The sequence below is a fragment of the Epithele typhae genome (genome assembly GCF_022376455.1).
Source record: "Epithele typhae strain CBS 203.58 chromosome Unknown BXZ73scaffold_1, whole genome shotgun sequence".
In the NCBI taxonomy this organism is placed as follows: domain Eukaryota; kingdom Fungi; phylum Basidiomycota; class Agaricomycetes; order Polyporales; family Epitheliaceae; genus Epithele; species Epithele typhae.
Window position 1 is genome coordinate 713,979 of NW_025954192.1, and position 17,775 is coordinate 731,753.

The 17,775-nt window shown below is 55.2% G+C and overlaps 4 protein-coding genes and 1 non-coding gene across 5 annotated transcripts; 2 read left to right on the forward strand and 3 right to left on the reverse strand.

The window, feature by feature from the left end:
• Nucleotides 1-5,703: 5,703 nt before the first annotated feature.
• On the reverse strand, nt 5,704-5,811 carry BXZ73DRAFT_t6. The gene has a single exon. It is a non-coding gene; the product is annotated as a tRNA-Val (tRNA).
• A 239-nt stretch (nt 5,812-6,050) lies between these two features.
• Nucleotides 6,051-7,765, forward strand: BXZ73DRAFT_86230 (glycosyltransferase family 15 protein; the record flags this gene model as incomplete). The annotated part of the gene is made up of 13 exons (XM_048024125.1): nt 6,051-6,095; nt 6,156-6,258; nt 6,279-6,395; nt 6,446-6,521; nt 6,571-6,710; nt 6,762-6,802; nt 6,856-6,908; nt 6,960-6,996; nt 7,050-7,149; nt 7,197-7,289; nt 7,340-7,440; nt 7,492-7,573; nt 7,629-7,765. 13 exons carry the CDS (start codon nt 6,051-6,053, stop codon nt 7,763-7,765), a joined length of 1,125 nt encoding a protein of 374 aa, XP_047883748.1.
• A 218-nt stretch (nt 7,766-7,983) lies between these two features.
• Nucleotides 7,984-11,725, reverse strand: BXZ73DRAFT_36951 (kinase-like protein; the record flags this gene model as incomplete). The annotated part of the gene is made up of 10 exons (XM_048017918.1): nt 7,984-8,013; nt 8,083-8,264; nt 8,324-8,811; nt 8,864-8,993; nt 9,042-9,078; nt 9,131-10,336; nt 10,405-10,524; nt 10,575-11,357; nt 11,410-11,500; nt 11,553-11,725. 10 exons carry the CDS (start codon nt 11,723-11,725, stop codon nt 7,984-7,986), a joined length of 3,240 nt encoding a protein of 1,079 aa, XP_047883749.1.
• A 270-nt stretch (nt 11,726-11,995) lies between these two features.
• BXZ73DRAFT_86232 (TRAPP II complex) lies at nt 11,996-16,853 on the forward strand (the record flags this gene model as incomplete). Its single annotated transcript, XM_048024126.1, has 15 exons — nt 11,996-12,155; nt 12,213-12,613; nt 12,674-13,074; nt 13,131-13,248; nt 13,301-14,189; nt 14,237-14,423; nt 14,474-14,606; nt 14,662-14,759; nt 14,808-15,242; nt 15,293-15,550; nt 15,600-15,937; nt 15,994-16,045; nt 16,094-16,280; nt 16,330-16,552; nt 16,612-16,853. 15 exons carry the CDS (start codon nt 11,996-11,998, stop codon nt 16,851-16,853), a joined length of 4,122 nt encoding a protein of 1,373 aa, XP_047883750.1.
• A 235-nt stretch (nt 16,854-17,088) lies between these two features.
• Nucleotides 17,089-17,615, reverse strand: BXZ73DRAFT_37503 (vacuolar protein sorting 55 protein; the record flags this gene model as incomplete). Its single annotated transcript, XM_048018022.1, has 3 exons — nt 17,089-17,155; nt 17,215-17,428; nt 17,525-17,615. Coding segments are annotated over 3 exons (372 nt in total), but the record flags the coding sequence as incomplete, so codon positions are not given.
• Between the last annotated feature and the right edge of the window lie 160 nt (nt 17,616-17,775).

Consider the following 17,775-nt stretch of genomic DNA (forward strand, 5'->3'; position numbering starts at 1 on the left):
CCTCTTACCGCGACCTCATTCGACACAAGACACGCCTCGTGGGGCTGAAAGCTTATCGAGTGCTCTACTTGCTCGAGCTCTCGGTCTGCTTCCAGCCCCATAACGCGAATGCTGATTTCATATCTGCTTCCACACGATCCTTAAATTGTCTCGACAGGGAGCTTCAGAGCTCCACCAGCTTTTCCGCTGTCTACTGTCGTGTAATGAGTCAAAATCGTGTAAGACCAAGCTGTGGAAGGGTGGCCGTCGCCGATTCTGTTCTTGGATTGGTGGTTGGAGTTCGCTCCCCGCTCCTTTGCAGCCTTCGCGCGGGGCTACCATCGGACTGCGTTGCTATCTGGGCATCTCATAACACTGTCCGTTCGTAGTCCCTGCACACATCTCTTGTAGACAGCCTTCGATATCGTCGTGGATCCATGGTTGTATGATATAATGGAATCTACATGTGCGTTTTGTGCGACATCGTTGGGGCTCCAGCTAGAGTCGGGGATTTGCAGGTAGGACAATGCGGTGTTGACGGCAGGCGGGACTACAAATATTTGCGCCTCGTGCAGATCTCTATGGTCGAAGTTGATTGCTGCTACCCTAAAAGTTGGACCACAAACGAGTCCGTCCATTATGAGAAATTGCTGAGCAACAGGCAAGTGTCTGCGACGATGGAGCGGGTTAGACGGTGAACAGAACATGGGGAGGAGCGTGTGGAAATGAAGGGGCGCGTCGCGGAGGCGATACGTAAGGGCCGCAAGTGGAACTTTAGCTCGCGCTCTGCTCCGGCCTCGAGGCCGCCCACTTGTACATAACACTCATTCTATCCGACGACCGCCTCCCATATTAACTCAGACCTAGACCAGTTAGCCTTCCTCTCCTTCTCCTGCGTATCTCTCTCCCTACGCGATGACCACCCGTCATCGTACGCGCAAAGACAGCTACGGTCCATGGCAGCCCAACGACTCGGACTCGGACCGCCCTCGTCAAACGATGGCTACCACCCAGCGGCATAACAGTACAGACACGGATGCGACGCGAAAACATCGCAGCTCTCGGCGAGTGGACGCTGTGGATCCGCTTGACTCAGCAGCCACCTACTCCCGCCGCCACAAATCCTCAAGTCAGGACCGATCGTCCACGGCAGAACAATCCGCGTATTACACCGTGCCACCCTCTTCCAACCCCTCCGCGCAGTATCAGCCTCCGGATTCCTACTACGACCTTCGTCACTACCTTCAAAAGAAGACAGACCGGCACAGTCCTCCATCATCCAAAGAGAAGGCACTCGACACTACCAAACCCTCGCGGTCCGGTCACCGCAGTCAACAAGCGTATCAGAACGCCACCCTACAACCTCAGAGCAATGTCGCGTATGCTGAGCACGTCGCAGTGCATGGCCAGGTTGCGCAGGACCCAGGCTCCTCTTCAAGGCAACATCGAGAACGGGAGAAAGATCGTGAAAAGGCTACTTCTCGTGACGCTGCTCAGCCCAGGACTCGCGACCCCGTGGTGGAGAAGGCGGAGGACAAGGAGCGAAGGAGGCGTCGGGAAAAGGAGCAGGCGCGGGACGATGGGGCGGGACGGCCAAGCAAAGATAGAGCAGAGCGGCCGCGAGAGCACCGGAAGGATCGCGCGGGGAGGGCTACCGCGGAAACGCGACCGCAGGATGCTGCAAGCGCGTACCAGACTGCACATGTGCAGGCCGCTCCGACTGCCCAGAGGTCTGTGGACAGGAACCCAGCGGGATACCCAGTACGTTCCTCTGACATCACATATTTCTCGTCCCCTTAAACGTTGCGGCGCCTTGATAGGACCACGCCCGGCCTCCCTCCACGCAGCCCCAGCAGGCCGCACCGCTCTCCACCGCTCCGTGGATTGGATTGACCTCTGCTGGACGAGGAGCAGCCGCGACCGCCGCCGAGGCATCATATCCGTATACGTCTGACAGGGATGATCCACCAATTCCCGTCCCTCCGCCCGGGTACCGGCGCGAGCGGACGTCTTCGAAGCCTCATCGGCCTCATCGGCAGTACGCGTCTTCCCACCAGGCCGGGCAGGAGTCCGGTATCGAAAGCAGCGAGCAGGAGCAGTCTATCACGGAACGGGTCAGTCTGACGCAGTGTATGGAAGGGCGATGGACAGTACTGAATATGGCTTCAGCAGTCGCGCAGGACAGAAAGGCACCAGCGGGAGCAGGGAAGCCTCCAACGTGGACAATCGTCCGGCCCGTCGGGCAGCGAGAACGAAAAAGCTCCCACCGCTCCCAAGGAACGTGTGAGTACCTTTATTTCGTGCGGCCTTCCTCGTGAACTGATCGCCTCCTCAGCGGAAGCACAGGACACACGGAGACACATCCCATCACAAGTCGAGGACCATGAGTACAGACCCACAGCCCGTGACAGCACCAACATCCAGTCAGGAGATCGCAAGTGCTTGGTATCGCCAGGCGAGCATTCATGCCGTCCACCCGGATGAAAGCCTCGTGTTGATGCAAGGCCGTCTACAGCACCAGCATGACGCCCCGACGCGGTCGGCAGCCCCAATCGCCGATACTTCCCAGAGAGTCACAAACGGTGTGTCGTCATCGACAGCGCCTCCGCCGGCGACTCTTTCTCAAGGCAAACCTCCTTCACTTGTAGGTCTGACTACATTTCAACGAGCGCAGTTAGTCAAAATTCGCGCTGGGCAGGGTCCGGCCGATCCTCAAACCATACCTACGCTTGCCAAGGCTTCGTCAACTACGGCATCGACACGACAACCTGAATCATCAGCACATCAGCAGCACCACCCTACATATCAGCAACCTCACCCCTCTGTTCCAGATGTTGTCGTCCGACCTCCTTCCACAGCGCCATCGTACGCTCACTACACCAATACGTCAGTCCAGCAACCGCAAGCTCCTGTACAGTTGTCCACTCGACCTCAACCGTCTTCAGAGTCACGATCAAAAGCCTCTCCCAGTGCAGCGGCACAGCTGGCTGCGTACTTGCAGTCAACGACGCCATCTTCACGTGCCACTGATGCAAATCGCTCTGTGGCTAAGCAGCCTGCACAGGATCTGTCTGCTCGTTTCCCATTGTATGAAGACTCAGCGACACGACCCAACCCTTCACACAGTCAACCAACCGCTTCCGCTAGTCCCAAGCGGGGCTCGACCTACCCAGGTGCCTCTGCGCCCGCTCATACAACGGCCTACTCCCATGGAGGTACCTCCGATATGCGATCCCCCAAACCCTCGTCTCTTGAGGCAGGACCCCCGCGTCTGCAATCTCATATGTCGGGATCACCCGCCGTAGTCGGTCTTGCAGTGTCCGCAGGGTCGTCAGGAACACCAAAACATTCTCCCTCTGGACGGCTCCACTCCCATCGCAACATCTCTAATGACACGATATCTCATGGTGGCCCCACGAAGCCCTCTCCAAACGGCTCTCAACAGCACCTTCCCACTCACCGCACTAGTTCCGCCACCCTGCAGCAGCCTTCTGCTCGTCACGACGCCGTCACGACTTCTCGCCAGCCTAACGCCTCTTCATCATACCCGGAACGTTACCGTTCGCCCGCTCCGTCAGGATACCCTAATGCCTATCCCTCGTCTTTCACGCCCATTGTAGCCACTCAGTCACCATCTTACAGTACCCAAACTTCGACCATCCCATACGATTCATACAACTTCGCATCCGTTGCTGCAAGCTATAGTGGTGGCCAGCAGCCCCAGCCATTTGCGTCTTACTCCCAGAGCCGTGCAGGTCTGGCGAACGAGATCGGAGTTCGTCTACCAGACCCTGTGCAAGCTGCTGCACCGTCCAACCCCGCCGCTGCAGCTCGGCCCCCCTCACGCTCCGCAGCTTCTCCGGCGCCGACTATTCGTCCTCTTCGGTTGAACACCGTGTCATCGCCGTCTAGCAAGAACCCCCCTCTCCATTCGGCTCCTGCACAGCATCCCCGTAATCAGTCGTACCCCGCTCCAGGCCCTGCGCATTCGACGATCACACCCTATCACCCGCACCCCTCACATCACTCGAGAACGGCCTCTGATCCACAGTATGCAGGCCGAATGCAGTCCGGTTACGCCTCCCAGAGCCTTCCCAGCCGCGGGCACCCTCGTCCTCGAGTGAATTCGACGGAGGGCGGACAACAAGATATTCTGCTCACCCCCTCATCGCTCGCGCCGTCCATGCTCCCGCAGACGTCAGCACCTATCGTTCCTCTTTCTCGTACTTCGTCAAAGAGTACGGTGAAGGAGAAGGACAGGGACAGGGACGGGAAGAAGAAGTTCTTCCCATCCTTCAGCATCTTCCGTTCTCGTTCCACGCCCCCCAAAGAGCGCGAAGTGGAAGCCCCTCCTCTCCACATCCAAAGACGCGAACGGCAGCTGTCGCAACCGAGTCAACCCGATGAAATCTCACAGTTCTATGCCTGTCGCCAGGTGGACAACGTACCCACAGCTTCTGAGCCGCCAAGGACTATGCCCCTTGCTCAGAAGCAGAGTGAACTGCCGGGACAACGTAGGATTAGTTTGATCGCTCCGGTCCCCGCCCCCGTCCCAGGTGCCACAACTGGTGCAACGAAAAATGCATTTACCGCGTTCAAGCTCTTCTCGTCACGCAAGTATCGCACCATCTCCACCGCGTCGGTCGATGCAGTGGATGGGACCGTTGTAAGTCATGTCTGTCATCGTCGTTCTGGAACCTTGATGCTGAGCGTGACGTCCTCTCCTAGCTCAACGCGATGCTCACCGGCGGTGACTCAACGCGCAACTCGACGAGGAGTTCAACCGCCGGTCGTCTCTCGCCACCTCTGCGCGACCCCCTCACCGCAGCGCATGAGTGGCGGAACAACGAGGAGAGTGCCCAACAGGGGCGGGGGAAGGTGCGGCGTCGTCGCCCGGGGGTGACGTTCGACGTTGGAGAGGAGATCCCGGAGAACGGTCGTCCTCCGTACCAGAAGTCGTTCAGGGCGAACCTGCTCACGCAACAGCAGGCCCTTCAAGCTCAGGTTCAAGCACAAGGGCAACCGGCCGCACAGCCGCAGCAGGTTCAGCAGGTTGCTCCAAGTGCCACTCCGGCGCAACCTCCGAGCCACCAAACTTCAGGTTATCCATATACTCAACACGGCCATGTGTCCGTCCCGGTGAGGAACACGACGGCTTGAACGGTTCCGCTGGCGGGGCCCCTTGCAGACAGTGTCTCCGTGATCTATGCGAGATCTTAGAGTTGGATATGAATCATGCATGCGCTGGTTATGTAAATGTATCTCTACGGTCATCGTCGTCGCTGTCATCGCAAGGTAGGATGTACTATATACATAATGTGTAATCTGAATGGAACTTTGGAATTCGTCATGTTTGAATGGAGTTGCAGCAACATTTGAAACATTCAGCGTGTCTTCACAAACACCTGGCCTTTGGGTATTAATTTGCTTCAACCATCGATTGACTGCACTCGGTACAGCTAGCTCACACCGGAAACCGTTTCTTCCAATCGCGTATGTGCGTTCCACCATGGACAATTCCGGCGAGACCTGCTGCTGCTGATGATGCTGATGATGATGATGATGATGATGAATTCTTGCCAGAACTGTAAGTATCTTCGGCGGCGAGACCTGCGGCGGACCTAGTACTACACCACCCGGTCGCCGGATTAATATTGGGGACTCCTCGCCATGGCGACATGTCCGACCAACAAATATCGCGAGTCAGGGGTACGGGGCACAAAATGGTTCGATCCGAGATCGAACCGGAGACCTCCTGTGAACAAGCTATAGTGTTCGATCCCGAGATCGTCCTTGTGAGACAGACGTGATAACCAACTACACCAACGAACCGTTATACTCCCACACGGTACTACATATAGATCTCGCTTGTTACAACTTACAAGGTGTGGGGTGCTCAGGCCTGCGGTGCCGACACAGACGCTGGGCCTGCGGTCGGGTGGCAGCGCCACGGCTGCGAGAACGCGATTTCGCAGGCCCAGCTGCACTCCCATCTCCCTCTCTCCCTCTCTCCCACTTCCTGCCGCTCCTTTCGCACCGCCGCCTCCCAGCGGCCCCGTCCCCTGCCCGACATGATGACGCCTATGCGTTATGTGGTCTTGGTACTGGCCATCGTCGTGCGTATCTCCCCTCCTCTTCGTCGACCTCGACCTCCCACTCATTCCAGAGACACGTAGCTGAGCTTACACTTCATACTGAGCTTCTCGCACGAGGATTATGGCCGCGCGACCTCCATCTCGCGTCTCTCAGAGCAGTTGACCGGCTCCGGATCCCACCCCCGTATGAGGACGGCATCGCAGAAGACCGCTACGTGCCCCCTAAAACCCCCATCCAGTCTCGCAAAGCGAACGCTACCTTCGTGATGCTGGCTCGTAACGGCGACCTCAATGGAGTCATGGTTAGCATGAAGCAAGTTGGTGCGTTGTCGCCCTGCCTACGTCCTGCCCAAGTTCTCATCCTGCACCAGAGGATCGGTTCAACAAGGAGTTCCAGTACCCTTACGTGTTCCTGAACGAGGAGCCTTTTACCGAAGAATTCAAGCAGTGCGCCTTGTTTCGGCTCTTCCGCGGCCCATTACTCACCGACGTTTAGGCGCGTTCTGACCATCACCGACGCCAAGGTGGAGTTCGGTCTTATTCCGAAGGAGCAATGGACCCAGCCCTCGTGGATCGATGAGGCCAGGGCGTCCGCGGCGAGGAAAGACATGGTTGACCACAATGTCATCTACGGAGGTGCGTAGTCCTGACTGGCCGCGCCGACGACCTCCTCACCTCCAGTTCCAGGAAGCGTACCCTACCGTAACATGTGCCGCTTCAACTCTGGAGTGAGTTCAAAGTGTCGATGCTAGCCTGGTGCGAAGTGCTCACCGTCTACAAGTTTTTCTACAGGCAACCCCTCCTCGACAAGTACAAGTACTACTGGCGCGTCGAGTGCGTAGCTACACTTCTTAGCTGATCTACTCCCTAACCCTCGCTGTAAAGGCCCGACGTCAACTTCTTCTGTGATCTTCATTACGATGTAAGTGCTGTCGACATGATGCCAGGGTATCTTGTCTCATCGTCACTGTTCAGCCCCTACTCCTCATGCAAGACCAGAAGAAGGTTTACGGGTTCACTGTCTCGCTGTACGAGTATCCTGCCACCATCCCCACCTTGTGGGATGCTACCAAGGGTGCGTGTCGCCTTGTTACCTTCGTAACTCCTCTGACTCCTCCGTAGAATTTATGAACGCTAACCCTGGCTTGCTCCCCGAGGGCAATGCCCTAAAGTTCATCTCTGATGATGGTGGAGATACTTATAACAAGTGCCACTGTAAGCCTTTTCATGCATTTCCGAAGATGCAGGCTGACCAATTCTGACAGTCTGGAGCAACTTCGAGATCGGCGACCTTGATTTCTGGAGAGGTGAGGCGTACCAAAAGTACTTCGATTTCCTTGACGAGAAGGGTGGCTTCTACTACGAGGTGCGTCGCGCCCATACTTGGCTCAGTGTTCCCGCTGATCGTCCGCATCAGCGATGGGGAGATGCGCCGGTACACAGTATCGGCGCGGCGCTGTTCGCGAAGAAGGAGGAAATCCACTTTTTCAACGACATTGGTATGTGTCCTGTATGGATCCTGACCATCAGCTATGGTTGACGATTACTCGGCAGGCTACCGTCACAATCCGTTCCAGCACTGCCCACAAGGCGAAGCGCATAAGAAGGGCAAGTGCTGGTGCAACCCGCAAGACAACTTCGACTATGAGTGGTACAGCTGTCTCAAACGCTACGACGCCCTCTTCCAGTGATGGGTAGCGGCCTCGCGAGAGAGCTTGAGCATGCGATGATGCTGTCCTTAGCTTACCCTATGTCATATTTATCATTTTGCTTCATATCCTTGTTCAACTGTCTTCGCGCCGTTGTTGTGGCTGCAAGGCCCGAGTAGTTGGTTACTGGAGGTCGTATCTGTACATACATGCGCATTACGTGCGACAATGGATGTGGTGACATTAACGGCTCAAGGTCATCAGAATATGGACTGTGAATAATATTGGAACTAATGTTTCAACACGAAGCCGTCAGCGTGTGAACCTGGAGCGGATTAAGACAGGGTCAGTGGACGCACCGAGTCGTATAGTCGTGTCCAATTGGATCCGAGTGAGGTGTCGATCAGTCGTTGAACGTGCTCCTCAACCGCAGCTTGTGTGAGACCTTGCTGGAAGCGGTCCCGCAATTGTTGCGCGGTCTGGTCGCCGAATGCAGCAAAGCAGGGCAGAGTCGAATCCTTCTGCATGAGCTCGACCAGCGCTTTACGATGGCGTGCGCGCGTTAGTGGCCTAGCCTAGTCCCAAGCAGGCACCACTCACTGACGATGCGGTCGCAATGCTTCCGCGCTGCCTCAAAGCCCTCTTTGAACAACCTCCGGAATTCATGGAAAGCCGGGCTGTCAAGCCCACCAAGTACCTCGATGTACTCGAGAGGCAACTTGAACGGTGCGGCCTCGAAGCCGATGTTGCCGGGCGAGTTGGCGAGGATGAAGCCGAAGTCAATATGAATGAGATGCCCGTCACGGTCGAGGAGGATGTTGCCGTTGTGGCGGTCCTTGATCTGGAGCAGGTGCGTGACAAGAGAGCATCCAGCGAGCGACTTGGCAAAGTTGCGTTGCGCGCGAGCGAATTTCGCCGATGCCGGGTCCCCGTAGGTAATCCTGAAGTGGTCCATGAGAGTGACGTGCCCGAGACGACCCTCAGCGAGGCGCCGCGCGTACTCCGCTTTCTTGATGGAGTGGATGGAGACAGCGTCGGTGATCGTCTCCACGAGACCGGAAGAATTGCCCGTGATGAGGATACGGAAGCTGGGGGCTACAATGAGGGTGTACTTGGACGCGAAACGGCGATGGTGCTTACTATCGCACCCAGCATTGGCAGCTCTCGTCACGCCAGATATTCTCAAACTCCTGGATGAGTTGCACAGCGAGCTGCTCCTGTCGCAGATCGCCACCAGTCTTCACGATAACGGATACGCAGTCCCAATTCGCTGTGGGTCCATTAGCTTTGTCGGGATATATTAACACAGTTAACCCACCGAGATGACCATACGGGGATGCTTGTCGGACGCGAGCCTGTGGAGTTCCACTAAGCAAAACAGCAATCAACAGTATCAGACAAGCCCACCTTCTTCGCTGCCCATGATTCACTGAATACAACCGCAGACGGGTCAGCCTTGCTAAGCTCTCTTCGAATGATCCCCTCGTCCTCCGCACTCTTCAGATCCCCGTTTGTCGGGGCTATCCTCAACGACCCCTCAGCACCCCCGCTTTCCCGCATCCTCGCCATCCGCTCCTCTTCCAGCGCCAACATCTCGTCCATGATCCTATCTCGAATGGCCTGAGCCTCCGCGGGGGGTAGCTTCATGCGCATCGACGCCGCGGCCGCCGGATTCGGGGTGCCCGGCTCTGCCGGTGTTGCGCTCCCGTTGCCGTTGACAGACAACCAGCTCGTGCCGGGAAGCCAACGGAGAGGTGCTCCAAGCATGGATGCCTCGTGACCTGTCGGCGGCATGCCGGCGAGCGCACCAGCGGCGTTAAGTTGTGCGAGCATGACGGCGGCCGTGCGCATGCGCTCGGAGTACTCGTCGAGCGACAGGACGCGTAATGGCATGCCGCTGTGGCTGGAGGATCGCGCAGGAGTGTTGGGATCGCTTGAGTAACCCGAGGCACGGGAGGGAGGGACTGCAAGGCTGAGTGACGAGTGCGGAGCGTGCTGCGAGGCAAGCGGGTCCGCTTGGTCGAACGTTGGCGTTTCTGGGTTGGATGACGCACGAGACCAGGCGGCCATTTCAAGCTCCCTGTTCTTGGGTGCAGGGGGGAGTATGATGGAATCGGAGATATCAATGTTGGTGGCTTTGAGTGAGCTATCATTGCCGTAGAGTTGCTCGACCAGATCAATTTCCTCTTCTGGGTCAATAGAAGGCGAAATCGCCGACGGAGAAGTGGTGGTGTGGACTGAGGCTTCATCCCCATCTCCAGCATCGCTTCCCAAAGCTGCCTCGGATCCATTGACATGGTCGGGGATGATGACTACGGGTTTGGACTTGGACGAATCAGCTCGCGCGAAGGTGGCCAAGGTTCTCGACGTTCCATGCGATTCGTTCTCTTTGACGACTATCTTCTTCAAGATCTCTTTGTTAGCTCGTTTTACAGGATCAAAGTCGAGGTCGTCATGAAGAATCTCGATGATAAGCAAGTAGGGAGCACGCTCAGCAGAGTTGAGTACAACGCTTTCGCCCGGAGGTATTCGAACGATGCGATGGTGTGGTTGCGAGATACCTTGCTCCGTTCTCGGTGTGTCAGAGGAAGAACACCACATAGGCATGCAGATCTAGCGTATTGCGTGAATCTCTTGCGTGAACCTCCGAATATCGGTGCGAAAACCGCGAATCAACACACCTCCGCAGGAAGTTTATGGTTCAGGCCCGTCAGCTCCGCTCGAAGAGCACTGATTCGCGCGGGCTTAGGGACGACCAGAAGCTTGTTGCAGATGTTTTCCAATGTGAGAATGAATTGAACCTGTGTTCGAGGTCGTACATGGTACCAACAGCGGGGCACAGCAAACGTACCTCCGAACGACAATAATGTCCGCGTAGGAGATGCATTTGTGCGGCGAAGTCATATTTTTGAAGTAGGATATCTGCCGCTGGGATACTGTTCGGTCTGTAAGGATGTCGCGACGCGAACGATGGAGTTGACTGGAAGGGCGAAGCCGCAGAGGAAGTTGCGGGGGGAGGCGTGTCTTCTTGCCCAAACGGATCTTCCGACATTCTCGACTTGCGCACGTCGCGCAAGTGTAATGGAAGGGCCGGACTGGTCTGTGCGGCGATCGTTTGTCTCCTGGATAGACGTCCAGGGACACTGGAGACAGGTTGCTGAGATATATGGCTGTCCGAAACGTCGGGAGGCGGAGGTGCTCCGACGACTGGCGATCCGATGACCGAATCGTTGTCGTCGTCCCCGCTGTCCATAGCCACGTTGGATGAAATGGTTCGCGACATTCTTCCATCTTCTGAGCGACGCTCGATACTCCGGATGTCCTGTCCTTGTTCATCTACTCGACCTTGTTCCAGCGCGACGGGGCCCATGATTTGTGTAAGTTCCGGCAGGGCATGCACGCCTGCCCACACCATCCCGATCCCGATTATTGCTGGTTGAACGAGTTCTCGGACCATTCTGCGAGATGGTCCAGCGTATGCGGATACGCCAAGAGAGGCATAGGGAGTGGAAGGAAGATCGCCGAAGAGTATTTCATGGCATTCGTGAATTATCCGTTGGCATATAGTGAAGGACGCAGAAGTGGTGTTCTGGTCCGAAAGGTCCTTGAGGTATGCTTGCATGTACCAGAAGGTCTACGATCGTCATTACAGTCGGAGCGTCGGGGACTCCAGCGAAAGCACGTACGAGCATAGCAATATGCGTAGACTTGTGCGCGATCTCTATTACAAAACTCTCAAGAGCCTTCGACTGAGATGGGCGAGTGACAAGGAGGTGGCTGGGAAGGAGACATCAACGAAGGAACGGTATTGTGTACGGTTCATAATCACCATACGAAGCCCCATACTTCTCGCAATTCCTGTGTATCGAGTTCCTTCAACCGCCCGGTCAAGTAGTACGTGATGCCAATGTTCTCCGAGTAGATCCTGAGGTACTGGAGCGCGACATGGACGGAGAAGAACGAGGGGGACAGGAAGAGACGGAGAAGAAGGGCATGAGACATGGGAGGGTCGTGAGGGCGAGCCTGCCCGAGCAAAGGCGTGGACAACGAGTCGGAGGCTCGGAGCAGTGGGTCTTGCGACGATCCGACGCGGGGCACTCCCAGCGTCTCGCCCTCATCTCATCCCGTCCCCTTCGCTCCGCGCCGAACCCGGCCCTCCGCTCTCTGCGCCCTCTTTCTACTTCTATGATCTCAACGCTCCGACACATAATCACATACTCGGTCTAATATCCCTCGCTTCGCCTTTGTCTTGGAGATCCGAGATTGCTCTGCATGGAATCATTCGCCTATGGGTCTCTCGCGCAGATCCGCATCCTGCTCTTACCAGTGGGAAACATACGGCGTTCGGCTTTCGATAGCTATGCGCAGGACATCCGGAGTATTGATACGGTTGGACTAGCAGACCTGACTACAGATGTCAAGGATGAGCGATGTGCGTCCCCACTTCTTCGGCCTCCTCGAAGTAGACTGACGGCCGAGAGGGTTATAGCCCGTTTCATGCCCAACCATCAGCTTGCAAGTGGGAGCTTACATCTGAAATATCCTTCACACCCTCCCCCGGACTCCCATACCCCTCTGTCCCTCTTTCGTACTGCCGACTTTCCGCTCGCTGTACTGGGCATTGCGTCATCCGTTCCTAATGACTCTCTTGCAACCATCCTCTCTCAGTTCCAAACAGCAGTGCACGACGTATTTCCGCAAGGGTCTATGTTTCCCTTGACCAGTAACTGCTTTGTCTTTGAAGAGAATGAGAGTACAACCAATATCAACCTCGGAGACCACTTCCCCGGCTTAGTGGTCATTCCAAGCGTCATGGGACACAAGAAGACATATATTGGGACACTGGTAGCCGATCTATGCTCCAAAGTGCTCATTGAACTTGCGACCGTGGTACGCGCTCAGGTTGGACTTGGTGGGACTGGCGCAGTGTATAATGTGTTGCTTTAATAGATGCAAACCTTGGAAAGTCCCTTGGGCAACGAATATCTCAACGCTACTATGTTCCCCCATCTCCCACCGTCCTCTGAGATGCCCCGGTCACTGGATGATGATGCTCGCAGGGATTCATTACCACTCCTTCCGTCTCATAGTAGCCAACCCGACTTGAACGGGCAACAGCGCGCCAAGACTCCGTTAGGCATGAAGAGGACTTCCACCCTGGGTCCTGGTCTCATGCCGAATCGTCACAGCAGTCTTCCTCCTACTCCCGCAATAGGTTCCAAAACATCTACAACCGCCTCCACGAAGAAACGCCTTACTACCATAGGCGCGGCCTCATCCCACGGTCGACTGTTCAAGGTTCTCGCCGACTACTTCTTACTGGCAGGCCGTTTAGAGGAAGCCTCCATATGGTGACTATATTGTATCGTTTTCTGGTGACGGTTATTGTGCTGATCTTCTGAGCCAGGTACAATGAGTCCATTGTGCTTTGCAAGACGGCCCAAGACGTGGCGTGGCACGCGGCAGCTCTAGAAGGACTAGCAACCATTCCTATCGTCGAGGCATGGTCCTCCTCTCATGGCATAGTTGGTTTGATCCATGTATCAAAGTCGATCCATTAATGACGAATGTCTACAGAATGGCGTTGCCGGCGATCGTGACCCATGGGCAGATCCTTCCGATAAACTCACTCAAGCCATGGCACTTTACATGAAAGCAACACCCACTTCGGAACCCGAGGTCACCCTTTCCCTTCTCGCATATCTTTATTGCTCTTCGGTTTTGCGACACAGCACACTTCTCTACTCTCTGTGGTCCTCGAAAGGATGGGGTCCTCTTGCCTTTGCTGCGATGCTTCAACCAGGCCCATCCCCCTTCCTACCTCCTACACTCTCGAACGGCGCCAGCCCGACAGAACGATCAAGTGCACGTAATTCTTACGCTGCCTATGAGCGACTGACTACGATAACTGGGGTCACACGAGCACAAATATCTGCGTCGATATCCCAAGCGCACGGTCCTTGGCTCAATCACCTCGACATCCGGGAGAGGGTCCGAATGCTGGAGTACATCGCAGCCATGTTCGGTGCTCTGGGCCACATACGGAAGGAGGCCTACACTCTTCGCGAGGTTCTGGGTTGTTTGATGGACATGGTTGTATGCGGTCGTGAAGAAAGCAGTACTGGGAGTGCGCGGGTGCTCAGCGCAGGACTTGGCAATCGCAACAACTCTTTGAACGTCGCGACAGCACAGGGGACCGTCGGTATCCGCGAAAATGAGCGCTCTGAAGGCAATGAGAGCATTCTGTACATTGTCAAACACGTCTGTAAGGTCCATGGGATCGACCTCGAAGCCGTCAAGCTCCTTGAACCTCGCCATCCTGGTCGTGATAGTCGAGCTTCGGAAGACTGCGAGGACGAAGACACGGACGAAGATCTCGCACGCTCGTTGCAAGAGCCGTTCGGATGGCCAGAGCTACAGATGGACATCATTCGAGAAGCAATTGCAGTGGCTGAGGCTTTACCCGGTAAGTCTCAGAGCATTTTTACGACCACTGAAACTAATACAGCCTAGATTACCCTGCTGTGGCACAATTTTCCTTCTCTGCGTTGAAATTGCTTCATCCGGTTATGACTGCTCGTGATCAACACCAGCTGTATACCACAGGCACACGTGCGTTGGCAACCGCAATGCGACGAGGTGATAGGCGAGCAGTGGATTACTGGTCTAGTCAACCAGTGGTTAGCTTAGAGGTCCTTCCGTGAGTGATGCAACTTGCCGTCCTTTTCACTTCATAAACGTCTATCGCAGCTTACCGTTGGTGAGGCTCCCCGTCGAGAAGCCCATATCGATTCTATCTCGTGCTGCCGCTGGAGCCACTTCCATCATCTCCGGTGTCCGGGATCCCTTCCTATACAACCCTCGGAAGATGCTTCAAGGGCAGGTACGAAACTTCCTCAAAGCTCTGCATCCCGACCCCTAACCTTCACACGGAATAGACCAGGACTATCTTGGTACAAAACGAAGCGTTCGATCTAGTCGTCACATTGCGCAACCCTTATGTATTTGACCTGGAGCTACAAAACCTGCAGTTGAGGTATGTACCACATCATCTCAAGTTTGCCCAAGCTCACCTTCGCTATAGCACTTCGGGAGTCACATTTGTATCAAAAGGGTTCCCTGTTGTCGTGCCTGCCAATTCGTTCCATCCAGTAACGATTAACGGGAAGGCCACAGAGGCAGGTACTCTGGTCGTCCGTGGTTGTATTGTGCAAGCGCAAGGCGGAATCTCTCGCGAATTTGTTCTTCCCCTATCGACCGAGGAAGAGGAGGAACGCAAGTCACGGAGACGAAGCGCGATCGAGTGTGAGACCGGAAGGTCGAAACATTCAGGGTTAGCCTCACGTCCTTGGGAGAAATCGAGCAAGAGAGGGAGCACGCAGGTCACCGCGACGAATGCCGCCCCGGCAAAACGGGTCATCAAATACCTGGAGTGCGTTGTCGTTCCAGAACAGCCGCTCTTGAGGATTCGTAGAACTTCGTTAACACATGGGGCTGTGATGCTGTATAACGGTGAAATGTATGTCATCACCATACGTCTTGTCTTGGATATTGCTGATGAAGAACCAGGTCGGCGATCCGTATCACTTTGGAGAACGTCTCATCGTTACCGATTGATCTTGTCCGACTCACGTTCGACGATTCTACGATCGGCCCCGGACAGCAAGCTCTGGCAGAAGGGGAAATGTCAGTTTTTGACACCTACGAGACGGAGTACGACCTTGTGCATCGTCCAGTGTTCACGTGGGATGCGGAACATGAGCCGCAAGAGATCGGGCCCGGTCAGAAGAAAGTCGTCGCTGTCAATTGTTTCGGCAAGGTCGGCTGGTACGTTGAACTGTACGTGCCATGACGTTTCAACTGACCGTTCTCTCAGCACCAACGGCGCCATTCATGTGTCTTATGCATACGTTGACCGTGCACAAGACAACCCCAAAGAGCTGGCAGACGTCTTCCAAACTCGCCAGCTTTCCTACCCGGTGCTCGTGACCGTGTACCACATGCTCGAATGTCACGCAATGGACATTTTGTCGTACTCTGGCGCGACAACGACATTATCTCCAGGGGTTAAAGACGACGAGGAGCTTACTGATGCACGTATTCGCAAGTCAATACTGCACGTTGGCGACATTGCGGATTGGTGCATCTTCTCAATAGAGGTGCGAAATACGTATGGGCTTCCCTTCGAAGTGACTTTCGAACGCCATCAAGAAGGTCAGACATTGTCCCCCCTGTGACAACTTCTTAGTAACGTGTTATGTTCGGTGTAGGGGTTGAAGCCGCGTCTATTACAACATTGGTGCCTCCTGGGTCGACATCTCGGTGAGTGCAGACTACATAATCAGGGCCTTGAAACTGATCATGCTGCAGCATTGTATTACCTCTAAAGAAGCTCTCTCTTTCTGAGGAACACGTTTCAAGACCAATCCCTATGTTGTCGGATCGTCAGTACGTGGTATCATCCTCGAAGCTCTCCCCCGAAGAGGAACGATCGCAACGCGAGTTGTTCTGGTACCGAGAAGAGCTATTCAAATCTGTCCGGGGTAAATGGCGCGAGGTGAGTCTTCATGCCCCTTCTCAATGTCAATCATTGATCGGATGTTCAGAACGGCGGAACGAGGGCCGGTGACCTATCCCTGCGGCAACAGCGTATGACGCTACCCATGCTTGAGGCACTCCGTGTGGAGACGGCTCGTGTCCGCATGACTCTGGTTCAGCATGACGACAATGGCAACGAGAAGCCGATACCTCTCGATCCGGCAGGAGTCAAGTACATGCCCCCACCGCATGAGTTTGTATACCTAAGGACAACAGTGACTAACTTGTCGCGTGAGTAACCGTATTGTGAAGCTTGAATAGGTCGAGCTCTGACAAAATGTGACATCTAGCGTCTGAGCTCGTGCTCATGCTCAATCTCGAGCTGGATCCAGAGGCACATGTAGTCACGCAAGGCGAACTCGTCGACATCCCAATTGGACGACTAGCGCGGGGCGAATCGTATGAAGTGGAGACACCTCTGGCTTTCATTGCCTGCGGAAGATTCGACTTCGGCGCGGAGGTGTCGGCGATCGGCCGACAACCAGATTTCACTATTGTGGGACATGGGAGAATGCGGATTAGCGTTGCATAACAGCTAGACATGAATTACGGACTGTGGACCGGAGCCAATGTGCTGTAATGTGCTACTTAGTATTACTTACCTATAACTTATGGGTCAACGCATTCACAATGCACCCTTGTACCATGGATCCAGTAATATCGTGTTCAACAGCAACAGCAACAGCAAAGACGGTAGTGTACAACCACCTCTGAAGGCGCATCATAATGATACTCCGGTCCTCCGGCGCAGACGTACATATATACCATCACTCAAAGTCCGAACTGTCCTCCTTGAATGTCTGACTATACGCCATGATTGTGCCGTACACGAGTCTGGAATTAAGAAGTGTAAATACAGCAACCCGAACAAAGCGAAGAAGGAATAGACGTACGCTCCACCAGCAATCGACATCGCGCACGCTCCTTTGGCGATGACCTCGGAGTGTGCAAGAACGAGGGGGAGCGCAAACCCAGTTACGACGACCGACGCAGTGATGAAGCGACCGAGATCCACGGGACCTGAGCCATCATACTCGGTGGAGAAATCGTCTCCTCCACAGCGAGCGAACACGGCGTTGGGCAAGGGAGCGAGGACGAATGTCAAGGCTTTGGATGGGAAAGGGCAGGGGTTGGTTAAGTCGGGTAATCGCGGGGCAGTGAGCAGTCGCCCATGTACCAGCACAGGAGACAAGAGATACGCACCAACAAGAAGGGGAAGCCAGTTCGCCCAGAGCGCGCAGGATAGGATGACAAGCAGGAAACCTACTGCCAACACGAAGGAGAGGAGGATAACCGCTAACCCACTTCACGTGAATACAGGCAGTCTACGAAAGCGAGATATGTGCGCTCACTTTTAATGCCTGCGTTAGCCATAGAGACGGTCCCTGAGGCGTGGAGTAGAGGGAAGACGAGGACAGGGTGGTGGACGCTGAGTGAAGTGCGCAAGAGCGAGC